The 22,500-nt window shown below is 44.0% G+C and overlaps 3 protein-coding genes and 1 non-coding gene across 12 annotated transcripts in view; 1 reads left to right on the top strand and 3 right to left on the bottom strand.

Annotated features, from left to right (window-relative positions):
- rnpepl1 (arginyl aminopeptidase like 1) overlaps nt 1–3,513 on the bottom strand; it is an 11,523-nt gene extending 8,010 nt beyond the window's left edge. Inside the window, 3 exon segments of the mRNA XM_063906883.1 lie at nt 193–333; nt 1,896–1,948; nt 1,951–3,513. Of these exon segments, the coding sequence (XP_063762953.1) occupies nt 193–333; nt 1,896–1,948; nt 1,951–2,365 (609 nt within the window). The 5' untranslated portion in view covers nt 2,366–3,513.
- Nucleotides 3,514–4,249: 736 nt separating this feature from the next.
- rpl35a (ribosomal protein L35a) lies at nt 4,250–7,173 on the bottom strand. Its single transcript, XM_063906926.1, has 5 exons — nt 7,054–7,173; nt 5,764–5,800; nt 5,430–5,582; nt 4,501–4,645; nt 4,250–4,319 (listed from the first exon to the last, which is right to left on the bottom strand). Exons 2-5 carry the CDS (start codon nt 5,772–5,774, stop codon nt 4,296–4,298), a joined length of 333 nt encoding a protein of 110 aa, XP_063762996.1. The 5' UTR covers nt 5,775–5,800; nt 7,054–7,173; the 3' UTR covers nt 4,250–4,295.
- Nucleotides 7,174–8,765: 1,592 nt separating this feature from the next.
- On the top strand, nt 8,766–8,838 carry trnae-cuc (transfer RNA glutamic acid (anticodon CUC)). The gene has a single exon. It is a non-coding gene; the product is annotated as a tRNA-Glu (tRNA).
- A 1,238-nt stretch (nt 8,839–10,076) lies between these two features.
- The window catches only part of lrch3 (leucine-rich repeats and calponin homology (CH) domain containing 3), a 16,228-nt gene continuing 3,804 nt past the window's right edge, over nt 10,077–22,500 (bottom strand). Inside the window, exons 5-22 of one of the 9 annotated variants that reach the window (XR_010167913.1) lie at nt 20,594–20,730; nt 20,412–20,521; nt 19,988–20,081; nt 19,786–19,873; nt 19,237–19,397; nt 19,061–19,113; nt 18,707–18,752; nt 18,506–18,610; nt 18,375–18,416; nt 18,031–18,084; nt 17,697–17,727; nt 17,507–17,617; nt 17,247–17,332; nt 16,787–16,924; nt 16,274–16,351; nt 13,306–13,947; nt 13,183–13,225; nt 10,077–13,143 (exon numbers count right to left, since the gene is read on the bottom strand). Coding sequence is in view for 1 of the 9 variants with exons in the window: in XM_063906881.1 (XP_063762951.1) it covers nt 13,816–13,947; nt 16,274–16,351; nt 16,787–16,924; nt 17,247–17,332; nt 17,507–17,617; nt 17,697–17,727; nt 18,031–18,084; nt 18,375–18,416; nt 18,506–18,610; nt 18,707–18,752; nt 19,061–19,113; nt 19,237–19,397; nt 19,786–19,873; nt 19,988–20,081; nt 20,412–20,521; nt 20,594–20,730 (1,466 nt within the window). In the remaining 8 variants the exon portion in view is untranslated. Of the gene's footprint in view, nt 13,948–16,273; nt 16,352–16,786; nt 16,925–17,246; nt 17,333–17,506; nt 17,618–17,696; nt 17,728–18,030; nt 18,085–18,374; nt 18,417–18,505; nt 18,611–18,706; nt 18,753–19,060; nt 19,114–19,236; nt 19,398–19,785; nt 19,874–19,987; nt 20,082–20,411; nt 20,522–20,593; nt 20,731–22,500 lie in introns of all 9 variants that reach the window. The other 8 variants (XR_010167910.1, XR_010167912.1, XR_010167909.1 and 5 more) reach the window with 8 other exon arrangements.

Raw genomic sequence — 22,500 nt, forward strand, 5'->3', positions numbered from 1 at the left:
GTGTGTGTTTGTCTGGGTGTGTGTCTGGGTGTGTGTGTGTGTGTGTGTGTGTGTCTGGGTGTGTGTGTGTGTGTCTGGGTGTGTGTGTGTGTGTGTCTGGGTGTGTGTCTGTGTGTGTGTGTGTGTGTGTGTGTGTGTGTGTGTGTGTGTGTGTGTGTGTCTGGTGTGTGTGTGTGTGTGTGTGTGTCTCACCCTCACAGACGCAGTGTAAGTGCTCTTCACAGCAGGAGTGTCGAAGCATGGGAAGAAGGATCTGTTGCAGACCGAGTGTCCCTGAGTGAAGACCAGAGGCCGGGTCTGTCCACAGGTGAGCTCCGAGTCCAGCCACCAGATCTGCACACAGGTACCCATCACTACAGATCCCACAATGCACTGCGTGGCAGATCCCACATTCACTGTTCCCCCTGGTTTCTGGACTACATTAAAGGGTTTTCTAAACCTAAACTAAAAATACTTACCTTAAACACTGAGAAACACTCAAACTAGAGACTAAACCTACTTAACTTAAACTAGAGACTAAAATCACCTAACTCAAACTAGAGAGTAAAACCACTTAACTTAAACTACACTAAAACCATTTAACTCAAACTAGAGACTAAAACACTTAACTTAAACTACACTTAAACCACTTAACTCAAAATAGAGACTAAAACCACTTAACTTAAACTAGACTAAAACCACCTAACTCAAACTAGAGACTAAAACCACTTAACTCAAAATAGAGACTAAAACCACTTAACTTAAACTAGACTAAAACCATTTAACTCAAACTAGAGACTAAAACACTTAACTTAAACTACACTAAAACCACTTAACTCAAAATAGAGACTAAAACCACTTAACTTAAACTAGACTAAAACCACTTAACTCAAACTAGAGACTAAAACCACTTAACTCAAACTAGAGACTAAAACCACTTAACTTAAACTAGACTAAAACCACTTAACTCAAACTAGAGACTAAAACCACCTAACTCAAAATAGAGACTAAAACCACTTAACTTAAACTAGACTAAAACCACTTAACTCAAACTAGAGACTAAAACCACTTAACTCAAAATAGAGACTAAAACCACTTAACTTAAACTAGACTAAAACCACTTAACTCAAAATAGAGACTAAAACCACTTAACTTAAACTAGACTAAAACCACTTAACTCAAACTAGAGACTAAAACCACTTAACTCAAAATAGAGACTAAAACCACTTAACTTAAACTAGACTAAAACCATTTAACTCAAATAGAGACTAAAACCACTTAACTTAAACAACACTAAAACCACTTAACTCAAACTAGAGACTAAAACCACTTAACTCAAAATAGAGACTAAAACCACTTAACTTAAACTAGACTAAAACCACTTCACTCAAACTAGAGACTAAAACCACTTAACTCAAACTAGAGACTAAAACACTTATCTTAAACTAGACTAAAACCACTTAACTCAAACTAGAGACTAAAACACTTATCTTAAACTAGAGACTAAAACACTTATCTTAAACTAGACTAAAACCACTTTACTCAAACTAGAGACTAAAACACTTATCTTAAACTAGAGACTAAAACACTTATCTTAAACTAGACTAAAACCACTTTACTCAAACTAGAGACTAAAACACTTATCTTAAACTAGAGACTAAAACACTTATCTTAAACTAGACTAAAACCACTTTACTCAAACTAGAGACTAAAACACTTATCTTAAACTAGACTAAAACCACTTAACTCAAACTAGAGACTAAAACACTTATCTTAAACTAGAGACTAAAACACTTATCTTAAACTAGACTAAAACCACTTTACTCAAACTAGAGACTAAAACACTTATCTTAAACTAGACTAAAACCACTTAACTCAAACTAGAGACTAAATGAATCAGAACCTTGTCTCCTTACCGCCGGTCCGTCCGTGGTACTGTACCGGACAGTGATCTGGATCAGCCGGCCAGTTTCAGGGCGTTGGGGGGCAGGCTGATGTTCAGGGATGACCCGTAGTCCGTGAACGGGTCGACCCGGTAGGTGAGGGACAGCGGATCCATCTGACCCGGGACCTTACAGTCTATGGACTGGATCAGAAGGGAGGGGTGGGAGTCCAGAACCAGGGTCTGGACCCCTGGCTGCATCGGGACCAGGTCCAGAACCAGCCAGCCGCTCAGCTCCTTCACGGCGAAGTTGATCCGGAGATCCAGGTGAAGGTGTCTCAGCGTGAAGCAGCGGAAGTTAGACGCCGAAGTCACGTCCACCAGGGGGCACCGCGGGGTCCTGGGACCAGGACCTGCTGATGGCCGGAACCCGGGACTCCCCGAGACTGGAGGGGATTTACGGCAGCAGCACAGAGAGGTGGGGGTCTGCTGGACGTCCGCCATCCTGGTTCTAAACCGGGACTGAACCCACTTAGACTGGCACTAACTGCATCCAGAAACAGAACTAGCACCAACTATCTTCAGGATCACAAACTGATCAGGTCTGACATTAAAACCAGTTCTAGACCCGAGACTGTCTGATGTCATTCCTCTATATAAGCCAGGCCAGACCAAATTCAGGAACCAAGTCTAACAAACCTGAGGTACCCACGTAAGGACACTTAAATCCAGGAATAAAACCAGAACCAGGTTTCAAACCAATCTGTATGTGAAGTACATATAATTGAAGTCCAGACCAGATCCAGACCGGCTGTAAACAGATAAGAACCCTAACCACCAGAATCTGATTAAACACATTAAACCGCAGTAAGGACACCTGTGAACTGGACCGGGTCTTAAACCAGACTGAGCTTTAAAGGCAGATTTAACTAAATTCAACAAAACCTGAACCACAGTCCTGAATCCAGCCCTCATGTAACCAGAATACACTAGAACCTGAACTGACCTCTCACTGGGACCACAACAGACCTTGGGTTTTAGACCGGGTCTGAGCACAGAAAGGACACTTGAATGGAGACGGATTTAAAGGGAACAGTTAAAGGCTGAGTAAAACTATATTCACCAAGACCTGAACCACATGTAAACCCTCATGCAACCAGACTACATTAGAGCCTAGACTGAAGCCCTGTAGACTCTTACACCTCACAGAGGAACCATAGCACAACCTCACAGAGCCGGTTTAATGTAGATCCGGTCTAAACCCAGACCCTGACAGGAAGAGGCTTTAAAGGGAACACTAGAGGCTGATTTGAGATCATTACACCCTATTCAACACACACTCAGTAAAGCCCTTTAGCCCGGGTTAGCTGCTGTAATTAGCCTCATTAGCTCTAGTTAACCCGGTTTATAAACAGGCTAAATAACAAGCTAATTAGCATTAGCTGTGATTAGCATTAGCTCCAGCAGACAGCGGCTCCCCCTGAGAGCTGAGGCCGGCTCCCTGCTCTGTTTCCCGAGCTCTGACAGCGGGTCGTCCCTACGGTTCGGTTTGTGTGTCGGTGTGAAGGAGAGGTTAGTGATCCATCATGGGGGAGAGAGGAGGCTCCGCTCCCCACAAACAGGAAGTCTCAGCCGGGGAAGTTAGTGCAGCCTTGGGGGGGCGCTGCGGAGCTCAGTTTTTATTTTATTTAGTATTTAACTAACGGAAAGGTCCTTTAAAATCAACATGTCAATCAGAGTCTACGAAGAGACAAATGGATAAGTGTCAGGTGGGATCAGAAGACAGGAATAAACATCACAAAGACATGGCAGCAGATAAAGGGCGGTCAGATCTCCCGGCTCCCGTGCTGCTCCGAGAACTTCATACCCACCGAGGGGTCGGATCCGCACTGTTTCACTTAAATGCGATTTCACTCAAAGTTTGGTTTGTTCATTTGTATTTTGAGATGTTTATTTAGTAGATGTACTGACAAAACCCTCCTAAGGTCAGGAAAATAAAGTGGCTCTTTGACAGGCATTTAACACATAGCCGTCAGTCTTCAGAGAAATAAGTGTACTTAATATTTGACAGGTTTCATTGCTTTATTTTAATGTTATAACAGCTTTTATTATCATTGTTTTAATCTTAAACTGTTTTTGCACCCAGGATAATCCCTGCTTCCCCAGTTCACTGTGACATCACCGGGGAATCCACCAATCGGCTGGCAGCAGACACTTCAGAGGAGACAGTCCTCCAGGCTGCTGATTGGCTACTGTTAGAGGCTTCACTATAGAGATGTTTCTCACACACACACACACACGCACGCACACGCACACGCACACCTCAGTGCTTCATGAGTGGTGGTTAACCGTTAGATAGAGCATTGAAATGATAGACAGGAGGCGGAGGACCTGAAATCAGTTTTATTGTTTGTGAACATCAGAGGATTCCTCTTCAGACTCGAGAGGGGTACAGCATCTGAAACAGAAGACAGGAAGTCAGATCCCCACCACAAAGACACACCTTCACTCAGTCCCAAGGGGGCCCAGGGACACCTCTGTATGGATTATCCCAGTACTGCCGACTTATGATGAGCCAAACATCCTGGTATAAAGTCTGATGTTCAGGGAGTGCGTTCAGGGTCTGCAGGAGAACTCACCACTCTGATCCGGTGTCCGATGGCCTTGGCGGGCAGGTTGCTGCTGAACTTGGCTCTCACCATGCCGCTGCTGCCGTGCGCCCGGGTCACTTTACCCCAGATCACACGCGTCTTGTTGGGCTTCCCGCCGGGCGTCACAGTGTTCCTGCAGACACAGCGCAGGGCCCGTTAACACATGCTCACACACTCCTCTAACACACAAATCTATAACACACACACACACACACACACACACACACACACACACACAGCCCATGCTTTTATTTTGAAGGGCTCCTGTGCTTCCTGTTTTTAACTGTCTTATTTTGAATGTCAGACCGGGGGTCTCAGGTTGAAAACTGGAGATCATGCCCCGCCCCCCCTCGGCTTCTCGCTGCATGCTGATGGGTTCTGTTGGATGACATCATCACTGGGCGCCTGCAGGGTCTCTGTACAGACTCGCTGTGATGTCACATCCTGTCTGTGATGTCAGGTCCTGTCTCAGCAGCTGATGGGTCCATCATGAAGCACTGAAGCATGATGGGAGCTGAGGCCGCAGGAGGGGATTGTGGGAGATCAGACCTTTTACTTATCATCACAGACCCCCGTCTGATATAATGGCCCTGTAGCTTCCATCTCTGGCCCTTTCCTGGGACAAGCTAAACGCCCCATCTGTGGGACCAGTAACGGGATTCAGATTCCAGAGTGGGGTTTTAGTGAGGACCATTACAATCAATCAGAAGCTTTTAATGAAGATCTGATTTCATAACGACTTCATCAGCTGGTTATTAAAAGCCTCCTGATTGTACAGTTCTGATTGTTAACGAGCTTTTCTCTTCACCAAGGGGTTTCAGATTCAGAGGAGTGACGACTCCAGAGAAACAGTCCGACTGAATGCTGAGTCAAGTGACCCACTGCTTAGGTGTGTGAGTGTGCGTGTGTTCACTCACTTCTTGGCCTTGTAGACGTAGGCGCAGCGTTTCCCGAGGTAGAAGTCGACCTCGTTGCGGGTGTAGCAGCCCTCCACCTTCAGCAGCGCCGTGTGCTCACGCTGATTCCTCAGACCGCGCTTATAGCCGGCGAAGATGGCCTTACTCCATAGTCTGCAAACACACACAACACACGTTAGATATCTAGAGACACACCAGATATCATCCTGACACTGCGCTTCCAGCGGTGGAGATGATCACCTTAATCCATTCTGAATACAGAGAGAAATACATCACGTTCTTTGGTTAGCTGGTAAAGCCTCTCTGCTCAACACTCATAACAGGAGGGTCTCACCTTCCAGGCATAGTCAGTCTTCTCCAGGTGGATCCACCTGAAACACAGATCAATAAACTTTAACATCTCAAAGCTTAAATGTCTAACAGACTATTGAGATATCTGAGCTCAGTCTCAACCTGCAGAGTGTAATCCTGATTAGTGAACAGGAATCCATGTTCTGAGCAGCGTGTTGATAAACTGAACCAGTGTTGTTTCTCCTGAGGGATAACGCCTCACCACCACATCAGGTCTTTATATCTACGCCACTGATCATCAAGATCCATCTCCTCACAGCTCGTGCAGAGACATCATGTCTGTTTCCTGCAGCGCTGCCAGGAGTCCAGACATCAGCTGGAGAAACAGCCTGAACAATCAAAGCCCACCTCAGATTGATCAGAGACCGGCTCTGAAGGTGCAGTTCTCAAACAGACTCTTGTCTCTTTAGCACATCTGTTTCAGAGTAACTTCTCAGACTGTGATTAAAGATCAGCTGTTAAATCCTCATATAGACAACAGGAGTCAGAACTCAACCAGAACGTCTGCTTTCTGCTGAACACTGTAACACATGAGCTCACCTAACCCTCCAACAGATCATTATGACTATTATTACACGCTAGTCTGCAGACAGTAATACATGACACTGATGCTAACAGGCTAACGCGTTGACCCACCTGTTCACTGTATGTTTCTACCCCTGATTAAAGCACCTTAAACGCAGGACCTGTTGCTTTGTTCCTCCTGCAGGAACCCGGGACACTCTGAAGCTAACATGCCAACAGCTAAACAGCACTAGTCAGAGCCAAGTTTAGCATCAAATGTCCCCGTTGCTATTGTTCAGTTATTATTTGACCTAAAGTCTTAAACGGGACCAACATATTGTTCTTAACTACTTTTACTGACCATTTTTAAGATAATTTTATATGAACATGGCTGAATGAATGCAAGGAATGAGCCGCATGCTAAAGGGCTAACAGTAGCTCCTCTCGCTGTAACACCACCACGTTTCTCTCTTGAGCGCCACAAAATACACAGACACTTCTCTCTAAGTCCCCGGGAATCAGTCTCTCTCCCTGGCTGCAGCTCCAGCAACACCCCGCTGTTCCTCCAAGTCTCCCCGGAGCCTCTCTGATCTGATAGCTCTTCTCTCTCAATCCGGGCTGAATCTCCTCCATCCCGGCTTTAACTCCGGAAGAACTCCCCCCGCTGTCAGGGGATTTCTCTTCCCTGTATTCGCTGCTGATTATCGGAAAGAAACGCTTCGGATTTTAGGTGTTTTTCGTCACTTTTCTCGGACATGTTGGATCTTACCGTCACTATGAGGAGGAAGATGGCGGAAAGAAAGCGAGCAGGGAATGCTGGGAAAATATTGTAAACAGAGGTGACCGAAGATCTGCCTGATCAGAAAGAACGGTTTCAATTTAGCTTCATTACTCTCATAGTCACCTTATTTTTATCAGAAATACTTCCTAAAATTCACTTTAATTTATTTGACCTCATATGGTTTTTATTATTATTGAAAAAGAGAAATAATAAATGTTTTACATTTAGGATTTTTCAATGGTATATTAGAGAGTATTCTAATGTCACTATATTTTATAATGTTAAGGCCCTCCTGTTGAAGTCCTTCTACTGATAATATTTATATATTACCTTTATTTTATTTGTATCTTTTATTTTATAAGTCATTTTGTAATTCCTGAAGATTTACTGTCAAAAAGCTGCTGTGATAAAACAATATCCCAACTTAAATGTAAAAATATTGTTTCTATCCAATAATAATAATAATGCATTGTATTTATACATCACTTTTCAGAAGACACTTCCGGTTTAAAATTCATAAACACATAATTAAAACAATAGACTTAAAATATGTAAATCACAACATAAATTAAAACCAATCTATGAGCATTTGTCTTTATTTAAAAGTAAAAATACTTAGTTTAATGTTATAACCTCTTTAAATGTGTTTTGTCTAAGTTATGAAATAAAGCTTTGGTTTTAAATATCTCAGGCTTGAATTGATCTTTGTCTTATTTCTATTTATTTACACAGAATCTGATCCGTGACTCTCACCTGTTCGAAACACAAAACTCACATTTCAGAACCACTTTTAACTTAATGCTGAGTTTGATATATTTTAACTGTGTTGTTTTTTCTTGGGTCTATAAATAAGAGAGGAAATCGTAAATGTTAACCTCATGTTGTTTCTCTCTGTGTTTTACATTCTGTATTTATAATTATTATAATTATAAGTTTAGTTGATCATTCTTTTCTTCAAACGTTCTCTTCAAAATGTCTCCAGTATTTATTGGTTTTCTTAATAAAAACAAATCTATTAAATTGTGCAAAAGTAAAGAAGCCCTACCATCTCTGAACCCCTGGAGCTCCAGACACTGGTTTCTTTCTTCCTGTGGCTCTTTATGCCCTCAGTTTGAATTCATTGAGCACTGCTCGGATGTGCCTGATAACAAAACACCTTTTAAACATTTATCATGTGATTTCTAGTATTTGTTGAATAATTGTTTTTACAGTTTTCTCTTTTTTTCGTCTTAATAATAATAATACATTTTATTTGGGGGGCGCCTTTCATAGCACCCAAGGACACCTTACAGGGCATAGGGTAATATAGGGAGCGTTAAAACAGTGGACAGGGGTAAACAAGACCCACAACAGGAAGTGGAAATGCACTACAGTTTATAGTGAGCCAGTTTGAATAGGTGGGTTTTGAATGTTGTTATGGAATCAGACTGTCGGATATGTAGTAGCAGGGAGGTCCAGAGTCTGGGTGCCGAGGTGAGAGCTGGGGATGGAGAGTAGTCCAACGGAGGAAGAGCGGAGGGTGCGGAAGGGGGTGTACTCCTGAAGGAGGTCAGTGATGGGGGCTTGGTTGTGGAGAGCTTTCTTGTAGTCAACACGGTATCCTACAGGAAGCCAGTGTTGGTGAATGAGAATGGGGGTGATGTGGTCGGATGAGTTGGTGCGGGTGGTGATCCGGCAGCACAGTTCTGAATTATTTGCAGTCTATTGGTGGTCTAGTGGTTAGGATTCGGCGCTCTCACCGCCGCGGCCCGGGTTCGATTCCCGGTCAGGGAACGATTCTTTTTTGCACCATGTATGTTGAGTTTGCACCATGTATGTTGAGTTGTTGGAGGAGCACGCGACATAAGATTTTCATTGCCAACATATACGCTGTATCTGCTGTGCATATGACAAATAAAGCCTTGAACCTTGAACCTTGAACCTTGAGTTTGGTGGGAAGGCCAGTCAGGAGTGCATTGCAGTAATCAATCCGGGATGTAACGAATGAGTGGACCAGGATTTCAGGGCTGGGTCGGGACAGAGAGGAGTGGAGTCTGGAGAGGTTTATGTTCTTTAATTTGTATTTTTTGAGATTTAAATGTTTATTATTTTCATTAAAAACACAAGAAGTGTCCTAGGACTTATGTTATATCTTCATTACATTAATGAATAGACACAAATAACGGCCCTGACCTAAAATGTGAAGATTCTTATTTATGTTTTAACTTCTCTTTGATATTAATCTAAAACAATTCAGATTTTAATGTCAAAATGTTGAAAGCAGTTATTTATGTTAGAGCAGAAAAACATTGGTATTATTCAGGCTTTTTCTAACCATGAATGCATGGCTTTATACTTCAATGGCAGCGAGACTAAAGAGCTGGTTTGAGTGCAGAGGGAGCATCTGACACTACATACAAAATATGCAATCAAATCAATTTTGTTGCTAATCTTTGACACATTCCATACTCCAATAGCTCCGAGGAAGAACAATGAAAGATGGAGATCATTTTCAATCTAAAAACATGGTCAAATGCACCAGAATGCAGAAGAATTGCAGAAAAAAGGAGGACCCCCAGACCCCCGGACCCCCTGCTAAAATGTGTCCCCTCCACACTCAAAATGCTGCTAACACCTTGTATGGAAAATAAGTCATCTTTTGATTTTTTCTGTAATAAATTATGAATAAAAGGAATTCAAAGGGTTGAAATCCTGAAAAGTATTGGATGTTTGGTGGTTTTGAGAACGTTAGAAGTTTTTAAGTGACTTCTTGATGTACGATGACGGTGTTCGGAGGGTGCAAAATGCATCAATAGACATGTAAGACTAAAACACTTCAGACCACACGCCGAGACCAACCTCGTACAAAAAAGATGATAAAAATGTACAGAAATCCAGAGAGCCAAACTTAATGAGACTTAAACAAGAGCAGATTTACATATCGGCCTTTATAAATGACTTTAGAGCTTCATCTGAAATAAATATCAATATATGTAACAAAGAGTTTCTTGTTGATGTCTCAGAGAAAAGAGTCACATTCAAATATTTATTCAAAGCACTTTAAACTCAACTCTCCATACAGACGTGTTCAAATCCTTTATACAGTTTAAGCAGAAAAATAACACAAAGTGGAAAAAAGTCAAACTTAAAAACTGAGTCTGTCCTCCACAAAGAAACTGTGGAATGTCCTTTAAATGATGTCACATGACCTCCGTCACATGACCTCCATCACATGACCTCCGTCACATGACCTCCATCACATGACCCACGTCACATGACCTCCATCACGTGACCCGTCCCCGCTGCAGGACAAACCCACCAAGAAGAGGAACAGGAAACATCTGTACACGCTGTCCTCAGGTGATGCTGCGTTCAGGTGAAACAGGAACTGAAGGTTCAAAAACACTGAACATCCTCATGTCCCACTTGCCCCTGAATGCAGCACGAGCACTTATCAAAACATGAAAATATAAAATGTTTACATTTTAAATTAAAAACTAAACTGTGGTCCCCGTCAGCGGGCTCGCCCCTCAGAGTACTCAGTAAACAAACAACTAGAGCTCAGGAATCCTGGGGAGAACACAACCTGAAGCCGGAGACGCAGATGTGATATCTGAGCTGTAACAGAAAAAGGTCAAACAAACACAAGCAGCGTTTAGAAAACATCCAACCTGAACACACCCAGCACTCCGGTCTCTCTTTAGTGTCCCCTGGTCTCCAGCTGTGTGCGTCTCTCTTTAGTCTCCCCTGGTCTCCAGCTGTGTGCGTCTCTCTTTAGTGTCCCCTGGTCTCCAGCTGTGTGCGTCTCTCTTTAGTCTCCCCTGGTCTCCAGCTGTGTGCGTCTCTCTTTAGTGTCCCCTGGTCTCCAGCTGTGTGCGTCTCTCTTTAGTCTCCCCTGGTCTCCAGCTGTGTGCGTCTCTCTTTAGTGTCCCCTGGTCTCCAGCTGTGTGCGTCTCTCTTTAGTGTCCCCTGGTCTCCAGCTGTGTGCGTCTCTCTTTAGTGTCCCCTGGTCTCCAGCTGTGTGCGTCTCTCTTTAGTGTCCCCTGGTCTCCAGCTGTGTGCGTCTCTCTTTAGTGTCCCCTGGTCTCCAGCTGTGTGCGTCTCTCTTTAGTGTCCCCTGGTCTCCAGCTGTGTGCGTCTCTCTTTAGTGTCCCCTGGTCTCCAGCTGTGTGCGTCTCTCTTTAGTGTCCCCTGGTCTCCGTTGTGTTGGAGCTTCTTGCAGCGTTTGGTTTCTGCAGCTTTTAGTAAACTGCTCATGTTTCCTCTGCTGAATGTTCTCTAGATGCTGCATGTGTTGAAGAGCTGCTGCAGATGTTGCTGCATGAGTTCTGATTTGTGTTTCTAAATCTGCGTCCTCTCTGAAGCTGTTCCTCTTGATGTTCAACAGGTGGAGGCTGCGTTCAGGTACAGTGAGGAGTCCTAGTGAGCTCTGCAGCAGCTGTAACACGGTTTGCTGTATGAATAAAGTTTGAATTGAATGTGTTTCAGAACTCTGCTGACGGGTTCCTGCTTAACCTTTGACCTCAGACTGATGCTGTGTGTGTTCATGGCAAAACACACACACACACACACACACACACACACACACACACACACACAGTACATATATATATATATATATATATATATGTATATATTTACAGAGTATATTTGTACACATATATTTAGTAAAAACTGTAGAAAAGTCCACACACTGTTTTAGTGTCACCTTTTTACACATAGTAAGTGTCCCAGAATGCAACAGAAACAGAAAGAGGCATCTCATTAACTGATTTGGGAAGTTCTTGTTTGGATCTGACGGAGAGACGAGCTGAATACTCATGTGAGCGTACGCTAGCACTGAGGTACGCTTGCTTCAGTTAAATCCTTTATTTCATGATTGCGCTACTGAAAAAGTCAACGTTAGCCAAGGTGCTACATTAGCTTCAATGCTATGAGTTTTGAGTTAGCAAAGAGCTACATTAGCTTCAGTTCAACATCTTGTAGATTAATAGCTAGCTATGTTATGTATTTAGTACATTTGTTTTTAGAGCTAGCCAGTAGCATGTTGGTGTTAACTCTAAACCAATGTTATTGATGTAGCTGTTAGTCACCGAGTATTAAACCCCTCTCTGTGTATGCAGTGTGAGGTCACTGAGTATTAAACCCCTCTCTGTGTATGCAGTGTGAGGTCACCGAGTATTAAACCCCTCTCTGTGTATGCAGTGTGAGGTCACTGAGTATTAAACCCCTCTCTGTGTATGCAGTGTGAGGTCACTGAGTATTAAACCCCTCTCTGTGTGTATGCAGTGTGAGGTCACTGAGTATTAAACCCCTCTCTGTGTGTATCTAGTGTGAGGTCACTGAGTATTAAACCCCTCTGTGTGTATGCAGTGTGAGGTCACTGAGTATTAAACCCCTCTGTGTGTATGCAGTGTGAGCTCACTGAGTATTAAACCCCTCTCTGTGTGTATCTAGTGTGAGGTCACTGAGTATTAAACCCCTCTGTGTATGCAGTGTGAGGTCACTGAGTATTAAACCCCTCTGTGTGTATGCAGTGTGAGGTCACTGAGTATTAAACCCCTCTGTGTATGCAGTGTGAGGTCACTGAGTATTAAACCCCTCTGTGTATGCAGTGTGAGCTCACTGAGTATTAAACCCCTCTCTGTGTGTATGCAGTGTGAGGTCACTGAGTATTAAACCCCTCTGTGTGTATGCAGTGTGAGGTCACTGAGTATTAAACCCCTCTGTGTGTATGCAGTGTGAGGTCACTGAGTATTAAACCCCTCTGTGTGTATGCAGTGTGAGCTCACTGAGTATTAAACCCCTCTGTGTGTATGCAGTGTGAGCTCACTGAGTATTAAACCCCTCTGTGTGTGTATGCAGTGTGAGGTCACTGAGTATTAAACCCCTCTGTGTGTATGCAGTGTGAGGTCACTGAGTATTAAACCCCTCTCTCTGTGTATGCAGTGTGAGCTCACTGAGTATTAAACCCCTCTGTGTGTATGCAGTGTGAGCTCACTGAGTATTAAACCCCTCTGTGTGTATGCAGTGTGAGGTCACTGAGTATTAAACCCCTCTCTGTGTGTATCTAGTGTGAGGTCACTGAGTATTAAACCCCTCTGTGTGTATGCAGTGTGAGGTCACTGAGTATTAAACCCCTCTGTGTGTATGCAGTGTGAGCTCACTGAGTATTAAACCCCTCTCTGTGTGTATCTAGTGTGAGGTCACTGAGTATTAAACCCCTCTGTGTATGCAGTGTGAGGTCACTGAGTATTAAACCCCTCTGTGTGTATGCAGTGTGAGGTCACTGAGTATTAAACCCCTCTGTGTGTATGCAGTGTGAGCTCACTGAGTATTAAACCCCTCTGTGTGTATGCAGTGTGAGGTCACTGAGTATTAAACCCCTCTCTGTGTATGCAGTGTGAGCTCACTGAGTATTAAACCCCTCTGTGTGTATGCAGTGTGAGGTCACTGAGTATTAAACCCCTCTGTGTGTATGCAGTGTGAGCTCACTGAGTATTAAACCCCTCTGTGTGTATGCAGTGTGAGGTCACTGAGTATTAAACCCCTCTGTGTGTATGCAGTGTGAGCTCACTGAGTATTAAACCCCTCTCTGTGTATGCAGTGTGAGGTCACTGAGTATTAAACCCCTCTCTGTGTATGCAGTGTTCTGATGGTGGTTACTCTGGAGGTTCAGCTGGTCTCTCCGTCTCTGGGATCAGTTTCGTATGTGAAGGCTCCCCCTTAAGGAGCGTACTGAGCGTGTGCCGTGTGTGTGTGTGGGGGGGTCTACATGCTGGGGGTGGTTCCGGGGGTGACAGGGTGTCGGGGAGGTGCCAGGTCCAGCAGGGCGGCCACAGTCCCAGCCACCAGGGGAAGCCCTCGCTCCTCCAGGATGTGCAGAGGAAGACACAGCTGAGTCTACAAACACCACCCAAGAAGAGGAAGCACAGCATGGGGGGGGGGGGGGGGGGGAAGACGACAACGGAAAGGAGGGTCAACGGATGGTAAAATAAAATAAGGAGTAAAACAACAGTAACCATGGCAACAGAAGGGATAACGGAGCAGCAAATCAAAACAAAATGAACTGATGAGGAGAGAAGAGAGGGAGCATTACTCCGAGGATCCGGATCATCCAGAGGTACAGAACTCTCCGGGGCTCATCTAGAGCCCGGTCTCAAGTCATCCAGAGGTACAGAACTCTCCGGGGCTCATCTAGAGCCCGGTCTCAAGTCATCCAGAGGTACAGAACTCTCCGGGGCTCATCTAATATTAGCATCAAGCTACATTAGAGTCATCTCAGAATCACTGCCATTAACACTGGCTCCTGTTAGCAGCGAGTTACGTTAGCATCATCTCAACCATCTGCTGTACCTTTAGATATCATCAGCAGTGAGCATCACGTTACCTAAACCTACTCTTATAAAAAGGAAAAATGATTTAGTTCTGATGTAGCAATGCCAAAGTTAGCATTGGGTTGTCCTGTAGGTGCACGTCAAGCCCAACCAGTGCCAGATAAAGACCAGGTCTAAGTCAACTCCCAGATAAGGACCAGGGGCCTCATTTCTAAACGTGGCGTGAATCTTTGCGATTTATAAAAAACAAACTTGACGGTAAATGTGCGTTCCTCCACGCACACTCTGACAGAAACGGGAGGGGTGAGAAACTGCGACAGCGTGGGCAGAAGGGAGAATGGAGGGATGTGAAATAACACCATCTAAATATTCCCTCAGGTTTCAGATACGAAGAACTCATCTGCAAAATGAACAAACGCCTGTTTGAGACTCCGGAGTGCACACAGAAGTAAATGAATACGGATATGTTATTGAAACCCCCCTCCAAGAGGTTCTCAACATGTATTGAAAGGTGTCCTCAGAAATGATGCGTCAACAGAAAGACAGAGCTACGTTTAACCTGACCCCGTCTTGGTCACGATGCATGGTTTGACTACACACAGTCCATGTTGGAAACGTGTTTGAGCTGTTCAGCATTTTAGACCTTTGTTTATTTCCTCTAACTGGTTGGTAGAGTTGCTGCTGCCCCCCCCCACACACACACACTCTGCCTATACTAACTTTTAGGTTCTGCATATTTATTTATGTTGGTGATGATCCGGCTTTCTGAGGCCGTCCACAGAGAGCTCCACGTGCTGCAGCTCTCTGTTCTCTTCAAACTGCGTCCACCAAACAATCTGAGGAACTGCACCCCCCAACAAGAACCAAAACCTGACTCGGTGTGAAATGGGTTTTTAGCGGTTCTGTCAGCGTTTCCTGCGACCGTCATCGGGCAGTCAGTCTGAATGAACATTCATACGGGGCGTTTCTTTGACTATTTATAGGAACATCTGGGCGTTACGTGAAGTCAGCAAAAGCTGCGCCGCATTTCGAGTTGATGGTGAGTTATAAACCGGCGCAGGACGAGCGCAGGGTTTTACAAATCAGAATATTTGTTTGCGTATTTACTTGCTTTGTCCTACGTGCGCCACCTCTCCACGTGAATCCTACGCAACGCTTTATAAATGAGGCCCCTGGTCTAAGTCAAGTCCCAGATAAAGACCTGGTCTAAGTCAAGGCCAACAGGTCCTGTATATTTAGTAGGGGGTAATGGTTAGAAGAGAGATGGAATATAAACATGATTGATGAGAGACGGGAGTGGGGGAGGAAGAGGAAACATGTCAGATAGTCTTCACTGGTCTCACTGGTCACACCTGCACCCGGTTCTCTCTCAGGGGTCACATCTCTAAACAGATCAAAGGCACTGTTCTTCTTCTGTGGTGTTCCCTCTCCTGTAGTTCTATAGTGCATGTCAATGGTCTGCAGAGGATTCAAATATAGACTCTTTTCTTAATATTTGACCTTTTTCCCAGAACTTCTTTTTAGTTCACTTTCTTTTCCAAAATTCACTTTCGTCAAAAAATGTTTAGCTTTTTTTCTCAGAGTGTAATTTTTAAGAATTGCATTTTTTTTTCTTCATGTGTTTTCCTCTAAAAACCTGACTTTTTTTACAGAACTGGATTTCTACTCCATGTTTTTATTTTTTACAAGATTTTCATTAATTTCTCAGAATTTCACTTTTTTTCAGAATTTTCATTCACTTGAGACTGGGCTCTGGTTTCAGACGGAGGGTGAAAACAGGCCGTCTGAGAACCTTTTCAGTTCAAAGCTCATTTTTGTGAGGCTCATTTCAAATGTAATGCAGCTCTGTGTGATCACATGACGTTAAGCACAGGTGTGACAGGTGGAGTTACCTGAGGGACTCCGATCCTGCGACACGCCTCCAGAAAGTTCTCTACGTTTCGCCGACATTTGGCCATCGTGAGTTTAGGCTGCAGGACGGCGGAGGAAAACAGGATTACTATCAGACAGGATCATTCAGATTAATAATAAAAACAATAACAAGAAGATAAAAAATATGACAATATTAATCAAATTAAAATCAAAGTCTTAATAATTACATCATGAAATCAATAAGATTAAGAATACATTTAAAGTCAATAATATTAACAATAGTCATTATTAATAATATTAACAATAGTAATATTATTAATAACAATGACTATTGTTATTATTATTAATATTATTAATATTAATAATATTATTAATAATAATAGTCATTGTTAATATTATTAATATTATTAATATTAATAATATTAATAATATTATTAATATTAATAATATTATTAATATTAATAATATTATTAATAATAATAGTCATTGTTATTAATAATATGAATAATAATATAATGATCTTCTGGGCTCACCACAGCAGGGGAAGGGACGTGGATGCTGGGGACGGAGCGCGGTCTCACGTGATTGGCCAGGTGACAGAGCACCACACCGTCCGTCAGCGCGGCGCCGAGGTCGCTCGGCAACGACACCTTCAGACGGGCCTCGATGTTCTGAAACACCGGATCAGTTCAGAATCCACGTTTCGGTCCCAGCTCTTCTTCTTTACTCTTTTCTATTTTTTGTGTTTATCTATATATTTTTCTTAAACATCCATTTGAATTTCTTTAATCGGATATACATTCCAAAATAAATAACTACTGAACAAAAACAATCCTTTATAATGAATATTATTGTATTTAAATCCATGAGTTAAATATTATCCTCTCTGACTGACACAAAGATATTACACTCAATATGTAGAATATTACAAATATACACATCAATTAAATACTAATGGATAGGAAATATAGTAAACCAAATCTTAAAGCAGACCTTCCTGAGCTGCTCCACCAGCACAGCGTCTTCTCCGAGGAGAGGCGGGGGGGGAGGGGGGGGAGCCTCCTGAGGAACAGCTTCACCTGAAACACACACAAAAATATACACACTGTCACAAACCCCTCCTACTCTCTGAGCCTACACCTGAACACATCACCTGATTCCTCCTCCTCCCTTCCTTCCTTCCTTCCTTCCCCCCACCCTCATCCTCCCTTTAGGAGAGAAGGTAAGGAAAGGAGACAGAGGAGTAGCCTCACCTTTCCTCCTCTCCTCCTTCTGCCCGAGGCGGAACAGGAAGCTCTCCGGCCTCTGGCTGTTCCGGCAGGAGGCCACGCCCCCGGGGCTCGGGTACGAAGGCGACTGATTGGCTGACAGAAAAATCAATGAGTCAAATCGACCAATCAGAAGGAGTGAGAGATGTCAGACTGAGAGAGTGTGAAGTCTCACCTGTAGGAGAGAGTGTGGCCCGGTCCTCTCCCTGCACACACATTATTATTAACAACAACAACAACAACAACAACAACAACAACAGGTTCAGAATAAAGCAGCAGCGAGTGCTGGCTTTATTCAATGCTGGGCTTCCAGAGTAAAATATGTGAAAAATCCAAATTGTAGTGTTTGTTTGTTATATATTTTATTTTGAGGTGTAGGTTCTTTCTATTTTTATATTCAAATTATAAAATATAAATATATTAGAAATATTTATATTTTTCAGAGTCTTTTTATATTTCTATCGTTTTGAGCTGTTAGTATTTGTTTGGAGGCGTGGCCACACTCTTACCATAAAGAGGGCGGAGTCATCTGTGTGGGTGGAGCGTCTGGAGGGGTAAACAGTCTGCAGACACGCACAAAGACAGACACACAGACAGACAGACAGGCAGGCAGACAGGCAGACAGACAGACAGACGAGGGTTAACGGTGGAGGGGAGTGGCCTCAGTGGAAAGGTGAAAGCATTTCCTGGTGAGTTTCTCCATCGAGTTTTATTTAAATGATTTCATTGCTGTTAAACGTTTCCTTGTCTCAATGTTTATACTTTAAATAATGATTCATGATCACACACTTACTGCAGTAACACTATTGTAGTTACTGTGTGTGTGTGTGTGTGTGTGTGTGTGTGGTCTCACCTCACTGTCTGACTTTGTTGGGCTCTGTGTTGTTGTGTTTTGCTGTAAATAAACAACAGCAGTTATTGTGGTGAGACGTGACGAGCAGTAGGAAGTGTCAGCCCTTCACAATAAGAGTGTGGGTGAGGTACCTTGCAGCGGCTCTTCTGTCGCTCCTCATCGTACCTGAGCGCCGCCAGATGAGCCTCCCGCCTGACCCGCTCCACCCCCCCTACACCTGCAGCTCCCCCCACTCTCTGAGGGAGACAGTAAAAAAAATCCATAACATTTATTTGAAATATTATTTAACTTTCATTTCTTCAGGTGGCTCAGTATAAACACAGAGGTGTTACCTGACTGTGGACACCAGAGGGCGCTGTGACACCGTCCACCACACTCCTGCAGACACACAGGTGAGAGACAGACAGGTGAGAGACAGACGGGTGAGAGACAGACACTTGAGAGACAGACAGGGGAGAGAGACAGACAGACAGACAGACAGACAGACAGACAGACAGACAGACAGACAGACAGGGGAGACAGACAGACAGAAAGACAGGGGAGACAGACAGACAGACAGGGGAGACAGACAGACAGACAGGGGAGTCAGACAGACAGACAGACAGACAGACAGACAGGGGAGACAGACAGGTGAGATTATGGTACAGTTTCTAGTGAGACGATCACAGATCACACATGTTTCCTACCTGTTGTGTCTCCGCGTGTCTTCTGTCCTCAAGCTGGTTTTTCCTGGAGAACCCTGCAAACAGGATGTCACACAGATAGACTCAGTTTTGAAAACACCTCTGGTCAGGTTATCCTCAAACCCACGTGACCCCAGGTAAGCCTTTGGTGACCTCAGCTGGGTGGGCGGAGCTCGTACCTCTCTGGTGATGCGACTCTCGATGTAGGCCATGAACTGAGAGCTGAGGCTTGCTCTGTCTCCCCCCCCACCTGCTGCTGGTGCTGCTCGACTCCTCCCCTCTTCCTCCTCCTCCTCCCCTACACAGCTGTCGATGAAGTCTATCTGCTCCAGCTCCACATCTGGAAAACACAGGTGAGTCTCGGGTCAGTCTCAGGTGAGTCTCAGGTTAGTCACAGGTGAGTCTCAGGTGAGTCTCAGGACAGTCACAGGTGAGTCTCAGGTGAGTCTCAGGTGAGTCAAAGGTTAGTCTCAGGTTAGTCACAGGTGAGTCACAGGTGAGTCTCAGGTGAGTCACAGGTGAGTCTCAGGTGAGTCACAGGTGAGTCACAGGTGAGTCAAAGGTGAGTCAAAGGTTAGTCTCAGGTCAGTCTCAGGTGAGTCTCAGGTTAGTCTCAGGTGAGTCTCAGATGACTCACAGGTGAGTCTCAGGTCAGTCAAAGGTGAGTCAAAGGTTAGTCTCAGGTGAGTCTCAGGTAATAACATTAATAACAGTGATAATAAACTCACTGGTCCCGTTAGCCAGCAGTCCTCTCTGTCTCTGCTCTCTGCTGATCTCATTGACTCTCAGCGGCAGCTCTGACAGCTCCTCTGTGGGCTGCACACACACAAACACACCCACACAGGAAGTGAGTGTCTGTGTGAGAGTGTGTGTGTTTGTGAAAGAGTGTGTGTGAGTGTGTGTGTGTGTGTGTGTGTGTGTGTGTGTTACCTCATTCCCTGACCACCTCTTGTCTCCGCTGTCCACGCTGTTGAATCCGGAGTCCAGCGCTCCGTACGGACGTCCGGGGTAAAGCTCGTCAGCACTGACACACAAACAGAGGCTTTTATTGTGAAGGGCCAGCAGGAAGTCTGCAGCAACGTAATGCATGCTTTTATTGTATTGATCTGGCAGTAACGTTGTTGTTCCTGAGATCTAGCTCTGCAGTTGTTGAGTATATAACTGTAGTACATTTAATCACAAATAATAAAGTCAGCAGAAAGCAGGTTCCTGTACTGGATCAAAGGAACAATGGGTTGATTACAAACTGAGGACTAACGCTGGACTCATTATGGGTAAGCTGTACCTTATGAGTTAATATAAATGTGTTTTTATATTTTAAATTGGCTTCAGAATAAGCCAGTGTGTCACTGACCAGGAGTTGAAGGTCAGAGGTCGCCGCTCGTAGTCGGGCAGATCAGGTGTGCTCTTACTGGCCTCCATGTTCAGAAACTTAAATATGTGCACCTTCCCTTTGATGCAGATCTACACACACAAACACACATTAGTGTGATCTCACAGGGGCTCTGACAGATGATGCCATCACTTCCTGTTTACCTGTGCAGGTGGGGACTGCAGCGGGTTGTTGTCGAGCACGATGCTCTGCAGCTGAGCGAGGCGGCGGAAACAGACGGGGATCACGGTCACTTTGTTACAGGAGAAGTCCAGACGCACCAGAGGCAGCTCCGCCAGCTCTGCACACACACACACACACACACACACACACACACACACACACACACACACACACACACACACACACACACACACACACACACACACACACACACACACACACACACACACACACACACACACACACACACACACACACACACACACACACACACACACACACACACACACACACACACACACACACACACACACACACACACACACACACACACACACACACACACACACACACACACACACACACATTGGAAAAGAAAACCCACTAAAAAGAAATATAAACATGTTTCAAATAAAAGCTAAATATAAAAATATATGAGGTCAATATAACAAACACACAGTTAGGTCCATCAATATTTGGACAGACAAAGTGTTTCTAGTTCTGGTTCTGTACATTACCACACTGAACTCTAAATGAATCAGTTCAGAGTTGAAGTGCAGACTTTCAGCTTTAATTCAGAGGGTTGAACAAAAAGATAGAATAGAAATGTGAGGAACCAAAGCATCCCTTCACTTCAGGGCTCAAAAGCAATTGGGAATGAAATAACTGAAGACAAAATGTTCATTTCTAATACTTGGTTGAAAGACCTTTGCTGGCAATGACTGTCTGAAGTGTTGAACTCGTGGACATCAGCAGACGCTGGGTTTGGGTCATTGTCCATCTGTATTATGAAACGCCGCCCAATCAATTTGGCTGGATTTGAGCAGACAGTATGTCTCTGAACACCTGCTTCTGTCCTGTGTCACATCATCGATAGACACTAGTGACCCGGTGCCACTGGCAGCCATGCATGCCCAAGCCATCACACTGCCTCTGGTATGCTTTGGATCATGAGCTGTACCACGCCTTCTCCATACTTCTTTCTTGCCATCATTCTGGTAGAGGTTGATCTTGGTTTCATCTGTCCAAAGAATGTTCTTCTGCAGTCCTCTCTTTCTGGTAGACTTGGACATTGATACACCTTCCTCCTGGAGAGTGTTCTTCACCTGGTTGGCTGTGAAGGGGTTTCTCTTCACCATGGAAATGATTCTGCCATCATCCCCCACTGTTGTCTTCCGTGGACCTCCAGGTCTTTGTGTGCTGCAGAGTTCACCAGAGCTTTCTTTCTTTCTCAGGATGTACCAAACTGTACATTTTGCCACTCCTAATACTGCAGCAGTTTCTCAGATGGGTGTTTCCTGTTTTCGCAGCTTCAGGATGGCTTGTTTCACCTGCATGGAGAGATCCTTTGACCGCATGTTGTCTTCACAGCAACATCTTCCAAATGCAAGCACCACACCTCAGATCAACTCCAGGCCTTTTATCTGCTTAATTGATGATGACATAACGAAGGACTTGCCCACACCTGCCCATGAAACAGCCTTTGAGTCAATTATGCAATTACTTTTGGTCCCTTTTAAAAGAGGGTGGCACATGTTAAGGAGCTGAAACTCCTAAACCCTTCATCCAATCTGAATGTGGATACCCTCAGATGAAAGCTGGGAGTCTGCACTTTGTGTCCATGTCCATTATATAACTATTGGAACATGTTTCAGTAAACAGGTACACAAACAAAGCTTGTGTCGGTGTCCAAATATATATGGACCTAACTGTCACACAAAACCTAAATAAATAGAAAATAATGATAAATATATAAAAATACCAAAGAATGAATCAATAAAACAGAATAGAAACACTAAATAATTGAAAATAAAAGGTAAACATGAATATACAAAGACCAAATGAGTAAAAGTAAATGCATATATTCTAACAATTAATATTCAAAACC

The sequence above is a fragment of the Eleginops maclovinus genome, chromosome 18 (genome assembly GCF_036324505.1).
Source record: "Eleginops maclovinus isolate JMC-PN-2008 ecotype Puerto Natales chromosome 18, JC_Emac_rtc_rv5, whole genome shotgun sequence".
NCBI classification, from domain to species: domain Eukaryota; kingdom Metazoa; phylum Chordata; class Actinopteri; order Perciformes; family Eleginopidae; genus Eleginops; species Eleginops maclovinus.

Excerpts from the sequence above, each read along its gene's own strand:
- rpl35a (XM_063906926.1), bottom strand. Across the intron at positions 4,646-5,429 it reads TACGTCTACAAGGCCAAGAA|GAACACTGTGACGCCCGGCG; the intron begins GTGAGTGAACAC and ends CTGTGTCTGCAG. Across the intron at positions 4,320-4,500 it reads TCGGACACCGGATCAGAGTG|ATGCTGTACCCCTCTCGAGT; the intron begins GTGAGTTCTCCT and ends CTTCTGTTTCAG.